Source organism: Hypanus sabinus, chromosome 14 (assembly GCF_030144855.1).
Source record: "Hypanus sabinus isolate sHypSab1 chromosome 14, sHypSab1.hap1, whole genome shotgun sequence".
In the NCBI taxonomy this organism is placed as follows: Eukaryota; Metazoa; Chordata; class Chondrichthyes; order Myliobatiformes; family Dasyatidae; genus Hypanus; species Hypanus sabinus.
In genome coordinates, this window is record NC_082719.1 from 71,345,176 (window position 1) to 71,366,621 (window position 21,446).

The 21,446-nt window shown below is 41.4% G+C and overlaps 1 protein-coding gene across 1 annotated transcript in view; it reads left to right on the forward strand.

The window, feature by feature from the left end:
• Window positions 1-21,446, forward strand: part of LOC132404865 (ADP-ribosylation factor-like protein 15) — a 221,281-nt gene that overhangs the window by 89,496 nt on the left and 110,339 nt on the right. Inside the window, exon 4 of the mRNA XM_059989426.1 lies at window positions 10,322-10,530. Coding sequence (XP_059845409.1) covers window positions 10,322-10,530 — 209 coding nt within the window. The remainder of the gene's footprint in view (window positions 1-10,321; window positions 10,531-21,446) is intronic.

The window sequence follows — 21,446 nt, forward strand, 5'->3', positions numbered from 1 at the left end:
GACAGTAAATAGATACATGGCTACTACATTCCAGTCCCTAATTATTTTAATGCTGTAATAATTACAATTACATATCACAAAATAAGAGACATTAAATTTTCAAGGAAAAACATTCACATTTTATCATTCTTGAAAATGTCATCTTTCTTCTTTAAACCAAGTCGTGTAACAGTCACCTAGGTTAAGAGGTTACTAGTACTTAGCTCATTACAGAGCTACCACCATTCTCTGTCAATTCAACAAGTCAAGTTAATACCATGAAGTCAAGCAACTAAAGCTCCTGTAGCTTCTCAAACCACTACCTCTTTGTTATAGGCCTGGTCTTGTTCTTGATGTGCACCTACCACACATACCTTCTTTCTGGAAAGGCTTGAGTGATTATTCCTATGATCCATGAGTTGAGGTCCTGTGTCATCAACTATAAGTGCAATGTCTCTTGGGATCTATGTGGCATTATGGTCTTGTGTGTTCTAGAAATGGTACATGCAACCCTCTTCCTCAGGCTAGATAACAGGCTAAAGTCTTTCACGCTATATCCTTTTTGCCTCTGTGGGTCAGATAGTGTATTAATAAGTGGATGGTGAACCAGATAAATGCCATAAAAACTTGAAATATGGGAATTATCCATTTAAATACATCTAGTTATGTTTTGCCTCAAATTAATGAATAACACATGCTATAAAATAATTTGTGCTTAAGGTTGCCTACCCCTGGGCTAGATAATGCCTGTGGGTACTCCACATACTCAGAACTCGCTGTGCTTGGAAAAAGAATTTGCAAGAGATTTCCATGTTATCAAATCCACCCTCAGTGTATTTTACCTCTGCATAATGCTGACTGTAAATGTGATTGTGAAGGTTAGTCATAATCTGATTTTCTAAGCAAAATGCTGCTTTTCCATAATCATGCTCATTGATATAAAGCTCTGCTATTTTGTGCCATGCCTCCAGATCTCCTACAAAATGTTCCAGATACTTGTTCAGCTCCCTGATGGCTTCAGTGGCTTTCCCTTGGCTTTGAGAATGGCAATATTAAGCTTCCATGCTGCAGTGCTTTTTGGATCATCTTGTTAATAATTCCTTTATACATCTTGTTGGCATCATCATGCCTTTCAAGTGATTCAAATCGCATGCCAGTCAATTGCTTCACTTGGTGGTTGCCTGGAAATTGCTTGCAGAGTACATGCAAATATGTTCTGCAATCTTCCTATTATTTGACATGTAAACCAACTCCTTTCTCAAAGGTAAACTGATGAGGTCCTGACAATTCACCAGTTTTGTGGAGTTTGCAATGAATTTTGCATGAACTTATGGTCTTCCGGGTTTGTCAAGAGATGTTCATCCTGACTGTATTTGGGGAAAGTCTGTCTAAAACTGCTACTAAAGCTCATCCAAGTTCAAAACTGAGATCCTGTTAACTGCTAGTTCTGGTTGTGCATTAGTCTCTTCCATCACTATTGTCTACTTTCAGTGGTCCATTCATTATCCAACTGAACATTATTCTAATTGCATAGGGTCCATCATTAGCACTGTGAATCACTTGCAATGGCTCCAATGCTTTAGGCACTTTTGTTCCTATCAGCCTTTCAATTTCTGAATCGATCTCTGGCGAATAGACACATTTCAGTTGAGTTGAGTTCATCCCCGTAGATCCCTCTGTCTTGGAATTTTCCCTCTGGGGACAGGCATACTTTCCTGTGTATAGAGGTTAGGTAGTTCACAATAATTTTCATAATTTCAGTTGGCCACTTTCAATCCTGAAGCGATGAAGCTACTGATGACCTTCTCTTGACCTATGGTGCGTAAGGGAATGCATGTCCTTTTTCCTGTGAGGTTGCCAGGCATGTCCAGCTCGCATATGTGCTGCTCTTCTTCCACGACATTTCAACAGCCTGTAAGAAAAGACTGTAATCTTGAACAGCTTTCACATCTTCAGATTTGATGGATAACCTTGAGAGCCTTTTCCATGTAGGCGGATAAAACTTTCTGTCCAATCACAATGTTTCTGTAGTAAAGCCTTAGCCTTGACATATCCTCTGTTGGGGTTAACATGCTGGCAACTTCTAACAAGTTTCCTAGGATGACCCTTAGACTATTGTTTAATGAAACAGAGGCTGCCACCATGGCTGTCAGTCTTGTTTTTAACACTGTTTTCATATGCCTTCATGAATATATGATCCTGCAATGGGTCGCCATCGAAGATTTGAATCTCTCTTTTAGGCAAAGAGGAAAGAAGTTGTGCCAATCAAATTTTTATTTTACTTTTCTTCCTCATAATATCAGAAATAATGTTTTGATCTCTATCATCTGAAAACAAAAAAGTGTTCAATGCTATACGTGCATGCCCCCGTGAGCATTTTGAGCTGTTGGATGTAACATGTTCAGAGTGCCTCAGTAGTGCAAGCTGAGAGAAAACACCCTGAACAGCCTCTTGTTCATATTTCCCAGACACTTGGAGAACAAATAAATCAGCATTGACATTGTGTGTTTTTGTTTTTCTTGGTCCCTTTTCAGTATAGGAATTCATGCCATTGGATTGTCCTGCTGCAGTACTTTTAACACTTGACACACTTGAAATCATGAGCCACACTAACTTTAACCATATGTGCGGCAATTTCTTCCAACTTAAGCTGTTCCTTCCTTTTCCATAACTGTTCCTTTTGCTCTTCCAGTGCATGTTTGTCATTCAGTAGTCATTAACGTGCCATTTATGCAGCAAAATCAGCCTCTTTTTAGTGCGTGCAGTGGAGGTAGTTGATACAGAAGATTTTCTTCCTGCGGCAGAGGAGGAAAAGCTAGCCCTCCTGCTTTCAACGTTTGACACACTGTCACTTGGTTTTACATAATCTTGCATATCATCTGTTATATCTAGAGTCATAACATGTATTGTAACTTGCAAAACATCATCTGTTGGAAGATAAGCTATGTCTTCATTTATTGTAGCAGTATCAGAAAAAATCATCGCTATCAATGAGAAATGTTTGTGCCAACCATTTGTTTCACATCTTCTTTAATTGCACTGCTGTGTTTCAGTGCTTGGAAACCACTTATTTTGTTTCTTTTGTTCATCCTTGGGAAGTAAAGGAGTCACTGTATGATGTAGCTCAGTTTGAGAATTGGACTAACCTTTGTGAAGCTGCCACTGAGATTGTACCTGTGAGGCACTTCCCTTTTTTTTCCCATAACATCCTTAGGTAATAGTATTAACCCTTTAATTTTGTTCACATTTGTTTTGCTCTTCTTTTGAAGACTTTTAATTTTATTCACCAAAGCTATGGTAGTAAGTGTAACCTCTTTCTTGCCGGCCTCCATTTCTGAGCCACTTTCATCAGTCCCACCCTTTGATCTACTCATGTTTGAAAATGTACTGCTGGTATTCCACTGAGTCAACTGAGGCAACAAACAAATTAATTGTGCATCCACAGTGCATTAACCAAACAAACAGTTTTCAGTTCAAATGTCAGTAACTGGGACAATTATTCGGCACTCTCAAACTTTACACATGATCCAACAAACCAGGGCTTCGAGCACTTCAATAAAACTGAACAACGAGACTTCAGGCAAACACTACACCAATGGATAGGCAACTCTGACTGCTGAAACTATCTACAGATACACAATATGTATCAGCTCAAAGCCATAGGTAGGTCTGCTACTTAAGCTGCTCGTGTTGCTACCATGCCGCCTTACTGTTGTGATGATAGTTCTCTCAGAGAACTGGCTGGACTTTCTCTACATTCCTTTGTGTTAAAATTATTTTTCTGCAAACAGGTCTAAGCAATCCTCTTTGTCCAGAATGTGAGAATGTGAACCATTGAGCGAAATAGTCTGTGGTGATGGCTTTGCCATAAACTGGTGTTTGTTTAGTATATTAAAAATAATTCATTAACAGACTGTAGCGACTATTTGAAAACAAACTAAAAGTCACTGAGAAGGTTAAGAGAGGGATAATTGCACTATATGACGCACTTCCAACTAACCAAATTCCAAGTCCAAAAGGACATTTTAATCCTATATTACAAACCAACAATAAAATCATTCAATGCTTCCATAATTCATGCAAAAATAATTTGATCAAGAAGACAAGCAGTCAGCGAAAAATGTGTACTCCCTACTCGCCCCTTCTCAGTGCTAACAAAAAGGTGAACAAGTGACTGTATTGGTTTTGTTTTTAACTGCCACCCAATACTGCTATCTACCACCCAAACCCAAAGTGAGGATGCTAAATAGAAATGCAATACAGATGCAATTCGCCTACCAATACAACCGATTGACAGATCAATAGCCACAGCTCTACACGACGTCCTTGCACATCTGGAGAAGAAGGATGCTTATGTGAGAATGCTGTTCTTGGACTACAGTTCAGCGTTCAACACCGTAGTTCCTTCTAGGCTCAACAAAAAGCTCAGAGGCCTCAGCCTTCACCCTATATTGTGCAGCTGGATCCCGGACTTCCTGTCAGATCACTGGCAGGTGGTAAGAGTGGGTTCCCTCACCTCTGACCCTTAGTACAGGAGCTCCTCAGGGCTGTGTCCTAAGCCCCCTCCTTTACTCTCTATACTGATGACTGTGTTGGCACCCACAGCTCCAATCTACTAATTAAATTTGCTGACAATACTACATTGATTGGCCTTACCTCATAAATAGCAGGCAGCCTACAGAGAAGTCATCAACCTGACACAGTGTCAAGAAAACAACCTCTCCCTCAATGTTACAAAAACAAAGTAGCTGTTTGTGGACTACAGGAGGAAAGGAGTTGGGCTAACCCCTATTGCTATTAATGGATCTGGGGTTGAAAGGGTGAACAGCTTTAAGTTCCTTGGCATACACATCACCGAGGATCTCACATGGTCTGTACATACCAGCTGTGTGGTGAAAAAGGCACAACAGTGCTTCTCTCATCTCAGACAGTTGAAGAAGTTTGGCATGAATCTCCAAATCCTAAGGACTTTCTACGGGGGTACAATTGAGAGCATCCTGACTGGCTGCATCACTGCCTGATATGGGAACTGTACTTCCTTCAATCGCAGTACTCTGCAGAGAGTTGAGCAGACAGTCCAGCGCATCTGTAGATGTGAATTTCCTACTATTCAGGACTTTTACAGTGACAGGTACATAAAAAGGGTGTGAAGGATCATTGGGGACCTGAGTCACCCCAACCACAAACTGTTCCAGCTGCCACCATCGGGGAAGTAATACTGCAGCATTAAAGCTGAAACCAACAGGCCCCAGGACAGCTTCTTCCACCAGGCCATCAGACTGTTTAATTCACACTGATACAATTGTATTTCTACGCTATATTGACTGTTCTGTTGTACATACTATTTATTACAAATTACTATAAATTGAACATTGCACATTTAGATGGAGATGTTTACTCCTCGTATGTGAAAGATGTCAGAAATAGTCAATTCAGTAAATAGATACATGGCTCATTGAGACGGTGATAAAACTCCATTAAGTGGAGAGTCATAAGATCTAAAAACTAACATTATTTTAATCTATTTTATACTCTAAAGATAGGGACGTTTTATTCAATTTTGTCATTAAGGATCATCAGAAAATTCATTCAAATAATGCAGTACTGAGAGAAGCTTCCAGATTCATTAAATACTAACGAGGACACGTAACCTGCATATACATTCTGTAGCCACTAGGAAGCATAATAAACTGTTATATTTATATAAGAGCTACTTAAGATAGAAGCAGACAATTAATTGGTAAAATGCAAAGAAAATACCAATTAAACAGTCAGATCCAGCACCTACCAACGTGTATGTCTTTGGAACGTGGGAGGAAACTGGAACACCCAGAGGAAATTTGTGCATTCACATGGAGAACGTAGATTCCTTACAGACAGCAGTGGGAATTGAACCTGGGTCACTGGCACTGTAATGGCACTACACTAACCACTTCACAGCCTCACTGTCCAATAGTGTTGGACTTTAAAGCCTCCCCCCGCCCACCTAAGTTTTGTCAGTTGCTATTGTTGCCATTGCTTCCAAGTGTCATTCAGCATGCAGCACAGATTTATGAGCTGGCGAAGGTTGAGTAGGTAGTAAAAACACTCCGGTGCTTACTCCCACTTGCCTTATACAACTCTGCTGCCCCTTTGATGGGTGATTTTTATTTGTAGGATGAGTCACCCAAGGATTGTGATGAAGTATGATAGGTAAGGCACTATTGACCAGTCCAAGGCAGCTCTTTCACTTTAGACGTGAGCCTTTTGGGTCCATGAGGACTTTTATAATGCAATGGTTTTGGATGGCTTGCTTTGGCCATTTCAAGAGGCAGTTAGGAATGGGACACATTGCAGTGGTTCTGGAGTCACAGATAGGCCAAATTGTGTTAAGGATAGAAGATTGATCCCCCTGAAGCATGTTAGTGAACTAGATTAGTAACATTTCCTAAGTATCTTGATCATTCTTGCTAAGACTTTGCTTTCTAGTTTATTGAACTGAATTTATTAGAACAGCTGCTATAGTGAACATTAAACAGTACAGCCTTTCAGCACACAATGTCAGTGCTGAGCATGATGCCAAATTAACCTAATCCCTAAATTTAAATTTATGATCTTGAACTGTTGGAATTTTTTTCATTCCTATGTCTGGTTTACTAATTTGTTAACCTTGCATTGATATATGGAAGAAAGCAACATGGCAAGGGGGAATAAGTTATCCTTGAAAAGATGCATACCCACAGTAGAGTTAGTTATTTAAAACATCGTGGAATGTTACACATGCATTGTCTCAATGTGTGCAGTAAGAAGTTGATATTTTTAATTTGAACATGTGTGAAAACAGTCAGAACCTGTTAAACAACAAAGAAGGATGGAGGATTATATTAGTGTTGCAGCATTTGAAAAGTTAAACATACAAAGGTATGCAGGTAGAGAAGGCAGGAAGTGTATGTCATGCCCAGAGAAATAATGTTATAATTACCATTCTCTGCCTGGTGTTAAAATTAATAAATCAAATTTGATATGATGCCCCATGCTGCTAATCAACTGTTTGACACATTTCCGTGCAGCTCTTTTCATAATTTACAAAGATCACAACTGCATTAGTTGACAATGGGTTGCCAGTCTGCCAGTTTTCCATGAGACCTGAAAGGATTCACTGCTAACCTAAACCTTGCCCATCTGTCTATATATCACTTTATTTTGATTGTGTTAGACAATAGTTCTGATATCTCGCCTGTGTTGATTACTTTCTTTGAAGTGTTAGATTGTACAAGGAAATCGTTAATTTTGAGTCTGACAATTCTAAAATTGAGAACCGTGAATGGTTTTTGTTTTTCCTCTTACCTATATACTGTGTGATAGTCAAAACCAATTAAAAGATGAAGCTGCTCGAAGCTTAGCACAATTGGCTAATGCTCCACAGCTCATCCAGCATGTTTAACAATGCACGAGATCACTTACCAAGCGCTCCAATCTTTTTTAACCTCACCAAGTAAAAGTCACGTGGAGACAAATACCAGATAAAATCCAGATATAATGTATATGCTAATTAGTTTGGCTGCTTGAAGTGAACTAATATACTGTACATATGTGTCAGCAAATTGATTTTAAACTGCTTAGATCAATGCCTTTTGTGCGAATCTCATCTTGTACTGCTAAACTTTGAATTCTAACTATCAGTCTATACAACTGTATGAATAGAAAATGGGATGAGGAGATGTAGGGAAAAAGTATTTCGTTTTCCAGTAAGAGTGTGAACTACATTCAACCAAAATAATCTACTGCAAAGTTTAATTACGATCAATTGACCAGATAATAAATTTTAGTGTCTGCTGTCTGGCAATCTGGGATATAGGATATTCGTTTGTTAAGAAGCTTTTTTTTTTGGGGGGGGGGAGGAGAGAATAAAATAAATAATTACTGGTTTGTTGGTTGTGGCACATCAAGCTCAGGTTTAGTTAGTATTCAACCATACACGAAACAGCATTCCTTTTTGGGCCAAGGTGCAAAACACTTTACCAACAGCACCCAGCACACTACCCATAGCATGTATCACAAATAGCACGTATGGTTACAATTTCACAAAAACACAGTCACAAATGAGAAAAGAGTAACCCAAGTTCCTGAGCATCCTGCTTGCTCGTCCACTGAGGGAGCACTGGAGGGGGCAGCTCCCAGCCCGTACCATAATCCAGAGCACCCACAGATGCCTCTTCCACAGCCCTCAGCGTCTCCTCCCTAGGTAACTGCTGCAGGCATCTTAGCAGCCTAGACTTTGTCCTTGCCACCACCGAGGCAATGCAGCTCTCTTACCGTTGGTCTTGTCAATAAGTCAGTGAGTGACCTGGACTTGCAGTAGTTCACATTATCACAGCGTCTTCTGATCACAATAAAAACATCCAACACAATCACCCAATAGTACACAACGTTTCAAGATAGCAGCACAACAGTGGTACCCAGTAAGTCCGACTCCATCGTTATCGAGTTACTCACTGATGGGATAGTCCAGCAGTATTTAATGTTCAGCAGTGACTGGCACTTGTTTAAAACAAAATGGACAAGGTGACGAACTGCACCTTTGACTGGACCTGTAATAGCCACCACATCTGAGTGCACTGCCATCTTGCAGGAAATGCAGTTGATGACACAGACAACTTGAGTTTGAACTCTGCCACCTGAAGTACAAAAGGCTGATTAAGAAATCTTCAGTGAATTTGTTTTTTCTCTACATTGTCTTCAGTCAGGAATAAACCTAAACTAAACAATCTTTTGTGAGCATTGTCCAGATCAGTGCTACTATTTTGAAAAGAAAGCATGTTAAATTTTGCCCGGTTTTTGTAGATATATCTCCAAGCCAGTAGGTTGTATCTATACCTAAACATCAGCAGTTTTGATCTTATCAGAAATCTTATTGAGTATGACTATCACTGTTGGGGAAAATTCTAGAAATAATGAATTTCTAAGAGTACATCTCATATTATTTGGGTTTTTTCAGTTTCTTCTGTTTTAAAGTGACTTAAACATCCAGTTTTTTCAAATCTGCTTAATAGTGGGATGTTCCTTAGTAATATTTGGTTATTCTGAGTTGATAAACTCAGATAAAGCCACATTAAGCTACATAAAGATAATGTTGATAAAGCTACATAAGCTTTATGTGGCTTAACTTAATAATGAGGTCGTTTAACATTAGGAATCTTAATTTACATGTATGAATAGCAAGTGTCATTGGAAGGTTTCCTCCTATATTGCTACAGATTCAGCCATGGTCACTTATTTTAATTGACTTACCAAATTGCATGGCCCTTTGCCATTAAGAGATTTGAGTTTGTAATCTCTAGGTTGATTTGTTTTCATAATGAATATCTTGGAGAATTTTAATTAAGGAGCGACAGTTTGCATAATATTGCTGAATAACAAAATCAAGAAGTAAGCAATGTGGAAAACAGACTTGCTCTTTGTTTTTGTTTCAATTCATGTTCACATCCTAGGGATTTTTTTGTATAAATATTCCTGATTCCTTAGGAGAAACATTTTATTATTGTAGAAAATTAAGGACTTTGTTTTGGTACTCAGCCATGAAAACATTAGACAAGCAGAAACCTTGCAAGAGGTTAAATGCTTTGAGAAAAGATCAGTTATCCAATATTTTTCTTATTACGATAATGGTTGAACATAGAGATACGGGATTTTGAAATAAAAAAAGTGAAAGAATTGTGTGTTAAAAGTTGCAAATGCAGTAATAAAAGAAAATTTCAAATGCAAAAGAAGAGGCAGAACTTTTAAGGTATTAAAAATAAAATCATCTAATTCAATAATAGATCATACATGGTTTATCATATAGGAAAGGATAATTCTGAATCCAATAACAAAATATTTTCTCTTTATCCACAAATTAATTTGTGGAAATGCCAATATTTATTCAAATTAACTGAACTTTGAACTAGTTATAATGAATGGTATTAACTCAAATTGTTTACTGTTCATTTCCCTCTGTAGATGCTGCCTGACCTGCTGAGTTCCTCTAGCATTTTATGTTGCTGCTCTAGATTTCTAGCATCTGCAGTGTCTTTTGTTTCTCATTTTCCAAAACCTTTTTGTGTGGAAGTATCAATATTCACTTAAATTGACCTAATTTTGAAATAGATGTGATGAAGTGTCTGGACCTGAAACCTTGTCCATTTTCATCAGCAGATGCTGCCTGATCCACTGAGTTGCTCCAGCTCTGTGTTGCTTCTACTTTCCAGCATCTACGATCTCTTGTCTATCCTAATTTTCATAATACCTTGTTTTCAAGAAACAATACTGATTTTATTTTTTGAGTGAATACATTTTAATAAAATATATCTTTAATTCTCCTAAGGAGCAGATAATATACGAAAATACTGGAGTCGATACTATCAAGGATCTCAAGGAGTTGTATTTGTTCTAGACAGCGCATCTTCTGAAGATGATCTAGAGACGGCAAGAAATGAGCTACATTCGGCTCTTCAACATCCACAACTATGCACTTTGCCATTTTTAATATTAGCCAATCATCAAGACAAACCGGCAGCTCGTTCTTTACAAGAGGTATGACAAATAATAGTCATAAGAGATGTGAGTTGTAATCAATTTGACAATATTATAAGTGGACTCAAACACGGATCGGATAACTTGTATCATGGGGTGAGGAAAAAATACTAACTTGGTGACACTTTCCGAAAATGTATCCTTGTGTCTAATATGAGTGAGTTTCAAGTTAATGACCAGATCTGTCTGGTTTCAGAATCATAATTCTCAAGTCAACAAACACAGTAAATGGCAATATTTTGTTACATATATTGTACAATCTTTATTTTCATAAAGCTTTCATTTTATAGGGATAGTGTTTTACTATTGATTTTTTTTTGTCCATCCATATCTTTTAGACAAAATTTTCGTTCTTGATCTGTGTATCTATTAAACTTATCCTGTACTCCACTCATTCTGACCATTGTAGCCTCTTAATTTGACCTTGCTTTTCGTTACTCCTGAGAATTTTGCACAACTGGCACTATTCCCTTTTCTTTACATTATGAAATAAGTACAGTAGATTATGGTTAATTGGAACACAGCAGGTCCAATACATTTTGTCCCAATTAACCAAAGTTTCATGGAAATAGTCAAAATGGTATAAAAAGACAAACTGGGTAACAAATTATGTTATTAAATGGAACACAAAACAAATTGGAACACTACCAATTTTATAGTAATACTATAAAACTGTATTAGTGCTTAATAGCTATCAACAGAGGAATTCATCAGAGGAACATTCACTGCCATGTTCTTTTGGTTGACCGTGAACGTACAAAATCATGGCAGACACCTAGTGCTGATAATGGACTGTCTTCAGACAATGCTTTTTATGGTTCATTCTTAAAAATCTTCATTTTCATTGTAACTTTCAAGATGACTGTTGATGTCTTCAAATTGTTCATAGTTCCTAACTTGAAGTAGTGAAATCATGTCATTTTCACTCCTGGCTGTTTCTGGCATCTCCAAGCTCGAATGCTTGAAACCACAGTGTGCAAAACAGTTCTGAATTGTTGTACTGCTTGTTTCTAGTCAATTATCAGTGAAAAAAATCACCACTTTTTAAGCACAAACACACACAACTAATGCTATTTAAAAACTGTTCACTCTTAAGCATGGTGTAGTGTCTAATGACCACACAACTGCATGCGACTGACTATAGTTAGAAACCGTTCAACAAACATCTCCTGTCCCATGTAAGCAGCACTGTGTCCCAAATAAATGCAGGGAATCCTGGCTATTTTCTTGATTAGTTTCGGTCGTTAACAGTTGTCTCAAATAAGCCGATGGCCCAATTAACTGGAATCTATTGTTTATGAAAAAAGTGAATGAAATTTTGGCCAGAATTTTCCAGAAGGCATGCCAGTTATTTTTTGTAACAATGGTATAGTTTTTGCTTTGTCTGTTTTATTGTTATTTTTTTGATGATTTATAAATTCATGTTTGGAAATGATGTTCTATTATTTAAATAGCAGAATCAGTATGCTTTTGTACCATGCAATTGTGCAATTATCTAACTTTTTCGCATTTGTGGAAAGAGGCTGGATGTCTACATTCGGCGATGCTGTTGCTACCTCATTAAGACTAGTAGCTGGCTATATATTACTAAGAATTTGTGCTGGGATCAAATTCTATCATCATGCAGGAAAACAACAGTTTTTTTGACAGTTTGTAATATTGTCCATTTTGGTCTAAAGTTTCATTCCATTGACTGTTACAGAAAGATGAAAGTGTGCCTTTGTTTCTATTTTTTGCCAAAACTAAATATAGCTGCAAATTTTTCTTCTGGTACAAATGATCTTGACTTGCAAAGTACAAATTTAAAATTATTTTGATTTTTGAAAGAGCTATATGTCTTGTTCATCCACCAAAGATATGAATCCTTCTTTTGGCATGCACAATGGCACTAATTTACTCAAATTTTGTTAGCAGTCAGATGAATTACTAGGGTCTCATTGTGCACACTCCAGCTGTGGTCCTTAATAAAAAGGAATTTATTCATAGTCCATGAGTATTTTCCATTTCAAGCTCTGATTGAGGGAAGCTTTCTGTTGAAAGTATGAATTCGGAAAACAGCTCTTCTGGTGTTTAGTGACAAAATGATGGGCAGGAAGTAGATGAGCCGTGGTCCCACACCACCAGTTTCCAGAACAGTTATTACCCTACAGCCCAGGTTTCTGAACTGGCATGAATAACTTCAATCACCACTATGAACTGACTGTATGAAGTATGGATTCCTTTCAAAGGATGCTTTACATCTTTTGTTCTCAGTATTATTTTTTTATTTGCACAGCTTGTCTTTTGTATGTTGCCCATTTGTCAGTCTGTGTATGTATAGTTTTTGTAAATTCGATTGTATTTTTTCTGTAAGTTCCTTCAAGGAAATGAATCTCAAGGTAGTATTAGTATCAAACGTGTACTTTGATAATAAATTTACTTTGAACTTTGGAAGGAGGGAAATTGCTGTGCAGGCTTAGGTTAAGGATGACAAATAGTGCTCAGCACTTGGGCTCCAAGGTATTACAAAGATAAAACTGATTTGGATCATGGAGTAATTTGTCATTCAATTCAGGATCAAACAAAACATCAAGAAAATGAGTTGACATAAGATCAGTAACCCAAGAGAGAAGTGGCATCTGGGGTGGAACTTTATTTTCAGGAGGATTTAACAGAATAAGTTCAGCCTGGTAGGAAAGTCCATTCTGAACAAACATTATTATTGTGGTGTGTGTTACTAGAGTTGTATGTAGCCTCGCCACCAGTAATAGCCTAGAGGTGATTGAGGCAAGGATTTATTGATTATGGAGGTATTAATCACATGCATGATTTCTACTTAACATAGGATTGCTGTGCATACTATTTTTACCCATTAAACCACACACTTCTAGGAATAAAAATCGAAGTAGCATGTTCAAATTTCTGATAAGCGGTTAAGTATGGGTAAATGATCTTTACGATTTTTGCCATTGGTATTAGTTAAATATATTTATAATTGCATACATGAAACCATGAGCTTAAAAGTAATGCAAGAAATGATATGAAAGTAGTTTCTTCAGTGTTCTGTTTGTTCTGAGCTGAGATTTGAAATTTTCCTGTACTCTAAGCTCAGAATCTTTTCTAACAACTGATCTATTTTCAGCAACATTTTCCTCCTTCACTCTAAACATCCCAAGAGCCTTCATCCCTTAAACTGTCATTTTTCTTGCTGTGTTTACTTTATCAAAAAAGCTAAAGGACAGACAATGTTATGTGAGGAATCAAAGCTGTTTGCTTTTGGTCATTTTCAGAATTTTTGTTTGAAACAATTAGCATCTCTATGGTTACTTGTTGTTATTTTATGAATTAAGTTTTCTTTAGGCATGCAGACTAGACTGCGGCCAGTTGTATCTATCAGCCTGATCTGTCAGGCTCACTCCATTATTTATGTACAAATTTAGAAGAAATGAGGACTGCATGGTAGCATATGACCATAACTCAGAATTGTGAGCATATTACTTTTTCACACAGGGCAGTTGTTTAGAGTTAGTCCTAGACATCTCCCCTGCACTTGTTGAAAAGGAATCTTGATTTCCTATTGCACTTAATAGGCTTGGAAATAGTGGCATAAAAATAAGTATTTCCCATCTATTTTTTAATTTTGTTTTTAATATGTTGCTGTGTTGCTTGCATTTAAAATTTAAGAGCATGCTATTATTGTACTTTGGAGATTAGAGTTTTGATTAAAATATGTAAGCAGGTTGCCCACAATGTTCTTGGCATCATTTTTAAGATATTTGTGGTGGAAATAAATTCATTGCTTGCCTCAAGCTATTAATGTATAAAGCTGTGTGTGATATTTTTATTGATGTTCTCCTGAAACTCTCTCAGATTTATTTTACAGGAAGCTAGCAAAGCAGATGAATGTGCATTCATACAGTGTAGGCTGTTGAATTTCCTGTTGCACTTGCTCTTGAGACTATCATAAATTAACGTAAACTTTATGATGTGTGTAATTGGTTCTGCTTAGTTATATTATCCAGTGAAGGAAAATGGAAAAACTGGTACCCCTAACGGAAGTCTATGTGGTTAGTTTGTAACATGTATAACTCTACTTAGATCGAATCCTGATTACAGGAAGGATTGGATAACATATATAGTTACTTCATAAAGTTTTATAAACCATGCACAGGTGCTGAAAAAGCATTAATGATCCATGACCACAAATTATTATGTGTTAATAAGTGCATTGTGAAAGCTTTCTTAATGCATTTCCCAAAAGACAAAATTGCTCTGTAGCATTCATACCTCTTGTGCTGTATAGGAAACAGTGTACCTCTGCTGCAGATTTTTTTAAAAATGTATGCTTGAGAAACACTACCTGTTCACTGTAATTTACTATCAATAAGTTGTTTTCTGGGATAATTTTCTGTCAAGGCTCTTATAGTTATTACGTACATAATTACAGGTAAGATGCAATAGGTAAACACACAACATGAGATTCTTCAGATGCTGGTAATCTTGAGCGGCACAAACAGAAAGGCTGGAGGAACTTGACAAGTCAAGCAGTATCCATGGAAGGGAATAAACAGACACTTTATCTTCCTACCCCCCCGGGGGGGGGGGGGTGTTTTGTGTATGACACAAAAGGTATTGAGATTAAGACATGTAACTTCACTCCAGTGTTTGCTGAATAAATTTCATTAATAATCTTCAAAGTCTGCACATCATGTGGCATAGGTTTTAAGTGCACGAGTTGGTGTCAATTTTGCATTTGCACTTTCATGAAGCTTGTGGTTAAATTGTATTTTTAAAGATTGATGTTCAAATGTGGCAACAGTTATTAAAGTTCTGACAGATAAAAAAATATAGTTCTAATGTGGAAGTGGTTTTTCTGTTGGATTACACATGGGATATATGAGAACTGAAGACGTTTGCAAAGGAAAGATGCAATTGTGGAGATGATTTTATCAACATCTTATAAGTATGAAGGGAAGCTAAAATTACTGAAGGTGAATAAGTTAAGAGACAAATTCCTTTGTAGAGAAGGGCTACTTCAAGATGTGTTTTCCTGTGAAGAGCAAGAAGTCTCTCTCCAAAGATGATCTAATTATTTACTGCAGCAAGTTTTTTTAATATGCAAGAGCATAGTGAATAGGAATAGACCTGTTAGAACCTATTCCATCATTCTGAGATTATAGCTAGTCAAATTTTTGGTCTCAACATTCCTGCTCTCTTGTAGCTTTGACAGTCTTGGAATCTAAAAATCCATCAATCTCTAAATATATTCAATGACTATCAACTTCACAGACCACTGGGTAAAAATTTCAAAGATTCATAGCTCAGAAAAACTTTCCCAGTCATATGCTTTGCAAGAAACATCAATATTCCATTACTTGCTCTTCCTACATGCTTCAAGTTGTCAGAACCCTTTAACTGTAATTCTTGTAATCTTAAATTTGATGTTTTTATCCTTACTAGTTAACAGATCATTATGCAGATCTATGAACTTGTTCCTAAAGATATTGGTTGGTGTTATGAAGTGCATCTAAACTTTCATCATGACACTTATGTTGAAACTGAACACAACATTTTGCAGATGGTGGAAAACTTTGCATAAACACTGTGCATAGAATGCTGGAGAAACTCAGCAAGGAAGGCAGTATCTATGGGAGGAAATGAACAGTCAACATTTTGGGCTGAAACGCTGAAAAAATCCTGAAGAGGGTTCAAAAGTTCAAAATAAATTTATTATAAATACATGTATGTTACCACATACTACAGTCGACCTTCACTATCAGACTTCCTGTAATCCAGTTCCTTCGACAATCCAGCACTGAATTCAAATTTTCCATGCAACTGTAATTTCAAATTTTCTGCGCCACCATACCAATCTGCTGCGCATTATTTTGGTTGCGCTAGATCTGTTCATGTGTTGGCACGCTCTTGTAAGCACAGACAGGTGATTCCTGCTTGTTTTCCTGCATTTACTAATATCATTTGCATGAGGTGTGGACACTTGGCACCCATCCATCTCACCTGCCACTGGTGGGGAAGCTGGAGCGCGCTGGGTCAGTCCGCTTTCTCGCCCGCCTGCTGGCAGTCGCGCACTGCCCTCTGGCATCACCTGGCCAGCACTCCGTTCTCTTCTACCTACGACCTCAGATCAGACGTGGCGACCCACTGAATTTAAGTATATTACTAAGTGGAGGAAAAGAAACTTGAGGATTCCCTGAGTAACTATGAGTGAAGACGGAAGAGCCCAGCCGCCTGGCAGTCACGTGAAGTGTGGTGAATAGAAGACCTCCTTTCTCTGACTTCTGCTTCTGCTCACCCAAATGTGCTGCCACCAACATTGACAGTTTTTGAAGAAACTGTTGTGCCAGTTTCAGCACCAGTTCCTGATGCTTCACTCATTTTTCAAGATGAAGATGTTGATGACCCTGACAACCTCACACTTGCAGACATGTAACTTTATAATAAATGTCTCACCTTAGAAGTGGAAGTGCCCAGCTGTTTTGTATAAATTAATTCCTGTAAATTTACCTGTACCCTTTATTTTATCTGTGCCTGTACAGTATATTACTTCATTAAAATTTCACTTACTACTCATTTAATATTTCTGTTTCATTATTATCTAACTTGTATTGATTTACAAGATACTTTAAAGGTATGATGAGGCGGTTAGCTATTGCTTAATGTGATCCTTCTGTAATTCGGCATCTTCACTAATCCGGCACTCTGCAGGCCCCGTGGTGCCAGATTAGTGAAGGTCAACCTGTACCTTGAGATTCATTTTCTTGTAGGCATTTACAGGAAAATAATATATTGGGGCGACTCACTTTCTGCGCAGGGGAACCGGCTCACAAATAGCCAGCATGCGGGGAGAGACTTTGGTAATGCACCTCTGACGTCATTTTCGCCCAGAGAGGGCGGGCGCTAGGGAGTAAGTGCCAGCGCCGCGAAGTTTGTATAAACTAGTCTCGAAACGGCTTACCGACTGCGTGTTGTTATTTCAGTGCTGTGTGTAGCACATCGCTACATTGGTGACCCCGACGGTCCAAACAGGATTTGGATCAAAGATGACCGACTCTTCATCTGTTCACGCAGTTTTGCTAAAACTGCCGACTTTCTGGACGCTGCGACCACTGGTGTGGTTTAGCCAAGCAGAAACTCAGTTCCAGATTTGGCAGTTATCTTCTAATTCCACACGTTACTACCACGTGGTGAGCGCCCTTGACCAGGAGACGGCCGCCCAGGTTACGGATTTCATACAGTCGCCCCGGAAGAAGGCAAATATGAAGCATTCAAAGCGCTGCTCATTGAGACCTTTGGCCTCCCACGGTGTGAGCGGGGTGCCCGCCTGCTTCACCTGGACGGTTTGGGAGACAGACTGCCATCAGCATTGATGAATGAGATGCTGGCTCTGGCTAACGGACACAAGCCCTGCCTCATGTTTGAGCAAGCGTTCCTAGAGCAACTGCCCGAGGACATACATCTGCTGCTGGCTGACGCAGATTTCAGCAACCCCCGGAAGGTGGCGGCCCAGGCAGACGTGCTGTGGAAAGCCAAGAGGGAGAGCACGGTGTTTGTCGGTCAGATTACCAGGCCACGCACCCAACAGCAGACTAGACCAGGCCTGGAAGAGGGGTGCACACAACACAGAGGCAGGAGTGAGGAGGACGGTGAACAGTGGTGTTTCTACCACCAGCGGTGGGGCACAAAAGCCCGCCATTGTCGCCCGCCCTGCAAGGGCCAGGGCCAGCTGCTGCTAATGACTATGGCGGCTGGCCACCAGGACAGCCTCTTGTACGTCTGGGACAAACAGTCGGGACGCCGCTTCTTGGTCAACACTGGAGCGGAGATCAGCGTCTTGTCCCTGATGTGGTATGACACCCGCAACAGGAAGCCAGGGCCCACCCTGAGGGCTGCAAACGGCAGCACGATACTGACCTACGGCACCTGCACAGTGCAGCTGCAGTTTGGCGCCAGCCAGTTCATGTGGGACTTCACACCGGCCGCCGTGGCCCAACCACTCCTGGGGGCGGACTTCTTGCGAGCTCACAGCCTGCTGGTAGACTTGCAAGGGAAAAGACTGGTACATGCCGAGACTTTCCAGACGTTCTCCCTGGGTGAAGCCAAGTTGCTGGTCCCACACCTGGACTCCATCACGCTGTCGGACAACAAATTCACCAGAATCCTGGCGGACTTTCCATCGATTTTGGCACCGCAGTTCACGGCAGCCATGCCCAGACACGGGGTACAGCACCGCATCCCGACCCAGGAACCACCCCTCCACACCCGCGCACAAAGGCTCCCCCCGGAAAAGCTCTGCCTGGCAAAGGAGGAGTTCAAGAAGATGAAGGAATTGGGGATTATACGGAGGTCCAACTGCCCATGGGCCTCCCCCCGCACATGGTGCCCAAAGCAGCTGGGGTTTGGAGACCATGCGGTGACTACCACAGACTGAACGAGGCTACAACTCTAGACCGCTACCCTGTGCCGCACATACAGGACTTTGCAGCAAACCTGATCGGGGCAAGAATCTTTTCCAAAGTAGACCTCGTCTGGCGATACCATCAAATCCCAGTGCACCCTGAAGACATCCCCAGAACAGCACTCATCACCCCATTCGGCCTGTTAGAGTTCATCCGAATGCCGATCGGCCTGAAGGATGCCCCACAGACGTTCCAGCGGCTAATGGATGCGGTGGGACACGACCTGGATTTTGCGTTCATCTATTTGGACGACATCCTTATAGCCGGCAGTAGTCGTCAGGAGCATCTGTCCCAGCTCCGTCAGCTCTACTCCCGCCTGAGTGATTTCGGCCTCACGATCAACCTGGCCAAATGCCAGTTCGGTCTCGATACCATCGACTTCCTGGGCCGCAGGATTACCAAAGACGGGGCAACACCTCTGCCCGCCAAGGTAGACGCGATCCACCATTTTGCCTGGCCCAACACAATCAAAGGCCAGTAGGAGTTCTTAGGTATGGTGAACTTCTACCACCGTTTCCTCCCCTCAGCAGCCCGTATCATGTGCCCTTTGTACACCCTGATGGCGGGTAAAGGCAAGGACATTACTTGGGACGAGGAGGCCGCGGCCGCTTTTGTTAAAGCCAAGGAAGCCTTGTCAGATGCCGTGAAGCTGGTGCACCCCAGAACGGATGTTCCGACCGCCCTCACAGTGGACACATCCGACACAGCAGTTGGTGGGGTGCTGAAGCAGCTCATTGAGGGGCGCTGGCAACCCCTGGCATTCTTCAGCAAGCACCTACAACCACCCGAACTCAAGTACAGTGCTTTCGACCGGGAGCTGTTGGCACTGTATCTGGCACTCCGGCATTTCAGGTACTTCTTGGAAGGCAGGCTGTTCACTGCGTTCATCGACCACAAACCATTGACCTTCGTGTTCACGAAGGTGTCCGATCCCTGGACGGCTCGCCAGCAGTGACATCTGTCCTACATCTCCAAGTACACGACGAGCATCCAGCATGTCTCAGAATAGGACAGCGTCGTGGCGGACACACTCTCCAGACCAGCTGTCCAGGCCCTGTCCCAGGGGGTGGGCTATGCAGCACTGGTGGAGGTGCAGCAGACAGACGACGAGATGCCCAGCTACAGGACCGCAGTCTCGGGTTTGCAGCTGCAAGACTTTCTCATAGGCCCAGGTAAGAGGACCCTCCTGTGCGACGTGGCTACCGGCCAACCTCGCCCCATCATCCCGGCAGCCTGGAGGCGGCGAGTTTTCAACTCCACACACGGTTTGGTGCACCCATCTATTAGGACAACCGTCCAGCTGGTCTCCAGCAAGTTCGCGTGGCTCGGCCTTCGCAAGCAGGTCAGTGAATGGGCCAGAACTTGCGCGCAGTGCCAAACAGCCAAGGTGTAGCGGCACACTGCCCTGCCGCAGGAGTTCGAACCCACCCATCAGAGGTTCGACCACATTCATGTGGATATCGTGGGCCCCCTACCAGTGTCCCGAGGAGCGCGGTACCTCCTAACTATGGTAGACCGGTTCATGAGGTGGCCAGAGGCAGTCCCGCTCACCGACACATCTGCCGATTCCTGCGCCTGAGCACTGATTGCAACCTGGGTCGCACGCTTCGGGGTACTGGCCCACATTACCTCCGACAGAGGCGCCCAGTTCACCTCCAGCCTGTGGTCAGCCTGTTGGGAACGCAGCTACACCACACAGCTGCCTACCACCCACAGTCAAACGGACTAGTGGAACGCTTCCACCGTCACTTGAAGTCGGCTCTCATGGCCCGCCTGAGAGGACCTAATTGGGTGTACGAGCTTCCCTGGGTCCTGCTTGGAATTTGCACAGCACCTAAAGAGGATCTGCACGCCTCGTCGGCTGTATTAGTGTACGGTGTGCCCCTGGCCGTCCCAGGAGAGTTCATACCAGCCTCAAGGGGGCAAGAGGAAGAGCCCGCAGCAGTCCTGGACAGGCTACGCGAAAGGCTCAGCAACCTGGCCCCCACACCAACTGCACAGCATGGACGGACCCCAACCCATGTACCCAAAGACCTGCAGAACTGTAAGTTTGTGTTTGTATGAAGGGGTGGACACCGGGCACCGCTACAGCGGTCGTACGAGGGGCAGTTTAAGGTGATCAACAACAACGGGTCCACGTACATTCTGGACATTGGGGGGAGAGAGGAGGTTTTCACGGTGGACTGACTCAAAACAGCCCATGTGGACCTGACGCAGCCAGTCGAGTTTCAGGCACCATGGCGCAGAGGCAGACCTCCCATACAGAGGCTGATCCAGACTGTGGACATTGAGGAGTGTATCGCCGGTTCTGGTGGGGGGGTTATGTGGTGACCCACTTTCTGCACAGGCGAACCGGCTCACAAATAGCCAGCGTGCGGGGAGACTTTGGTAATGCACTTCTGACGTCATTTCCGCCTGGAGAGGGCGGGTGCTAGGGATTAAATGCCAGTGCCGCGAAGT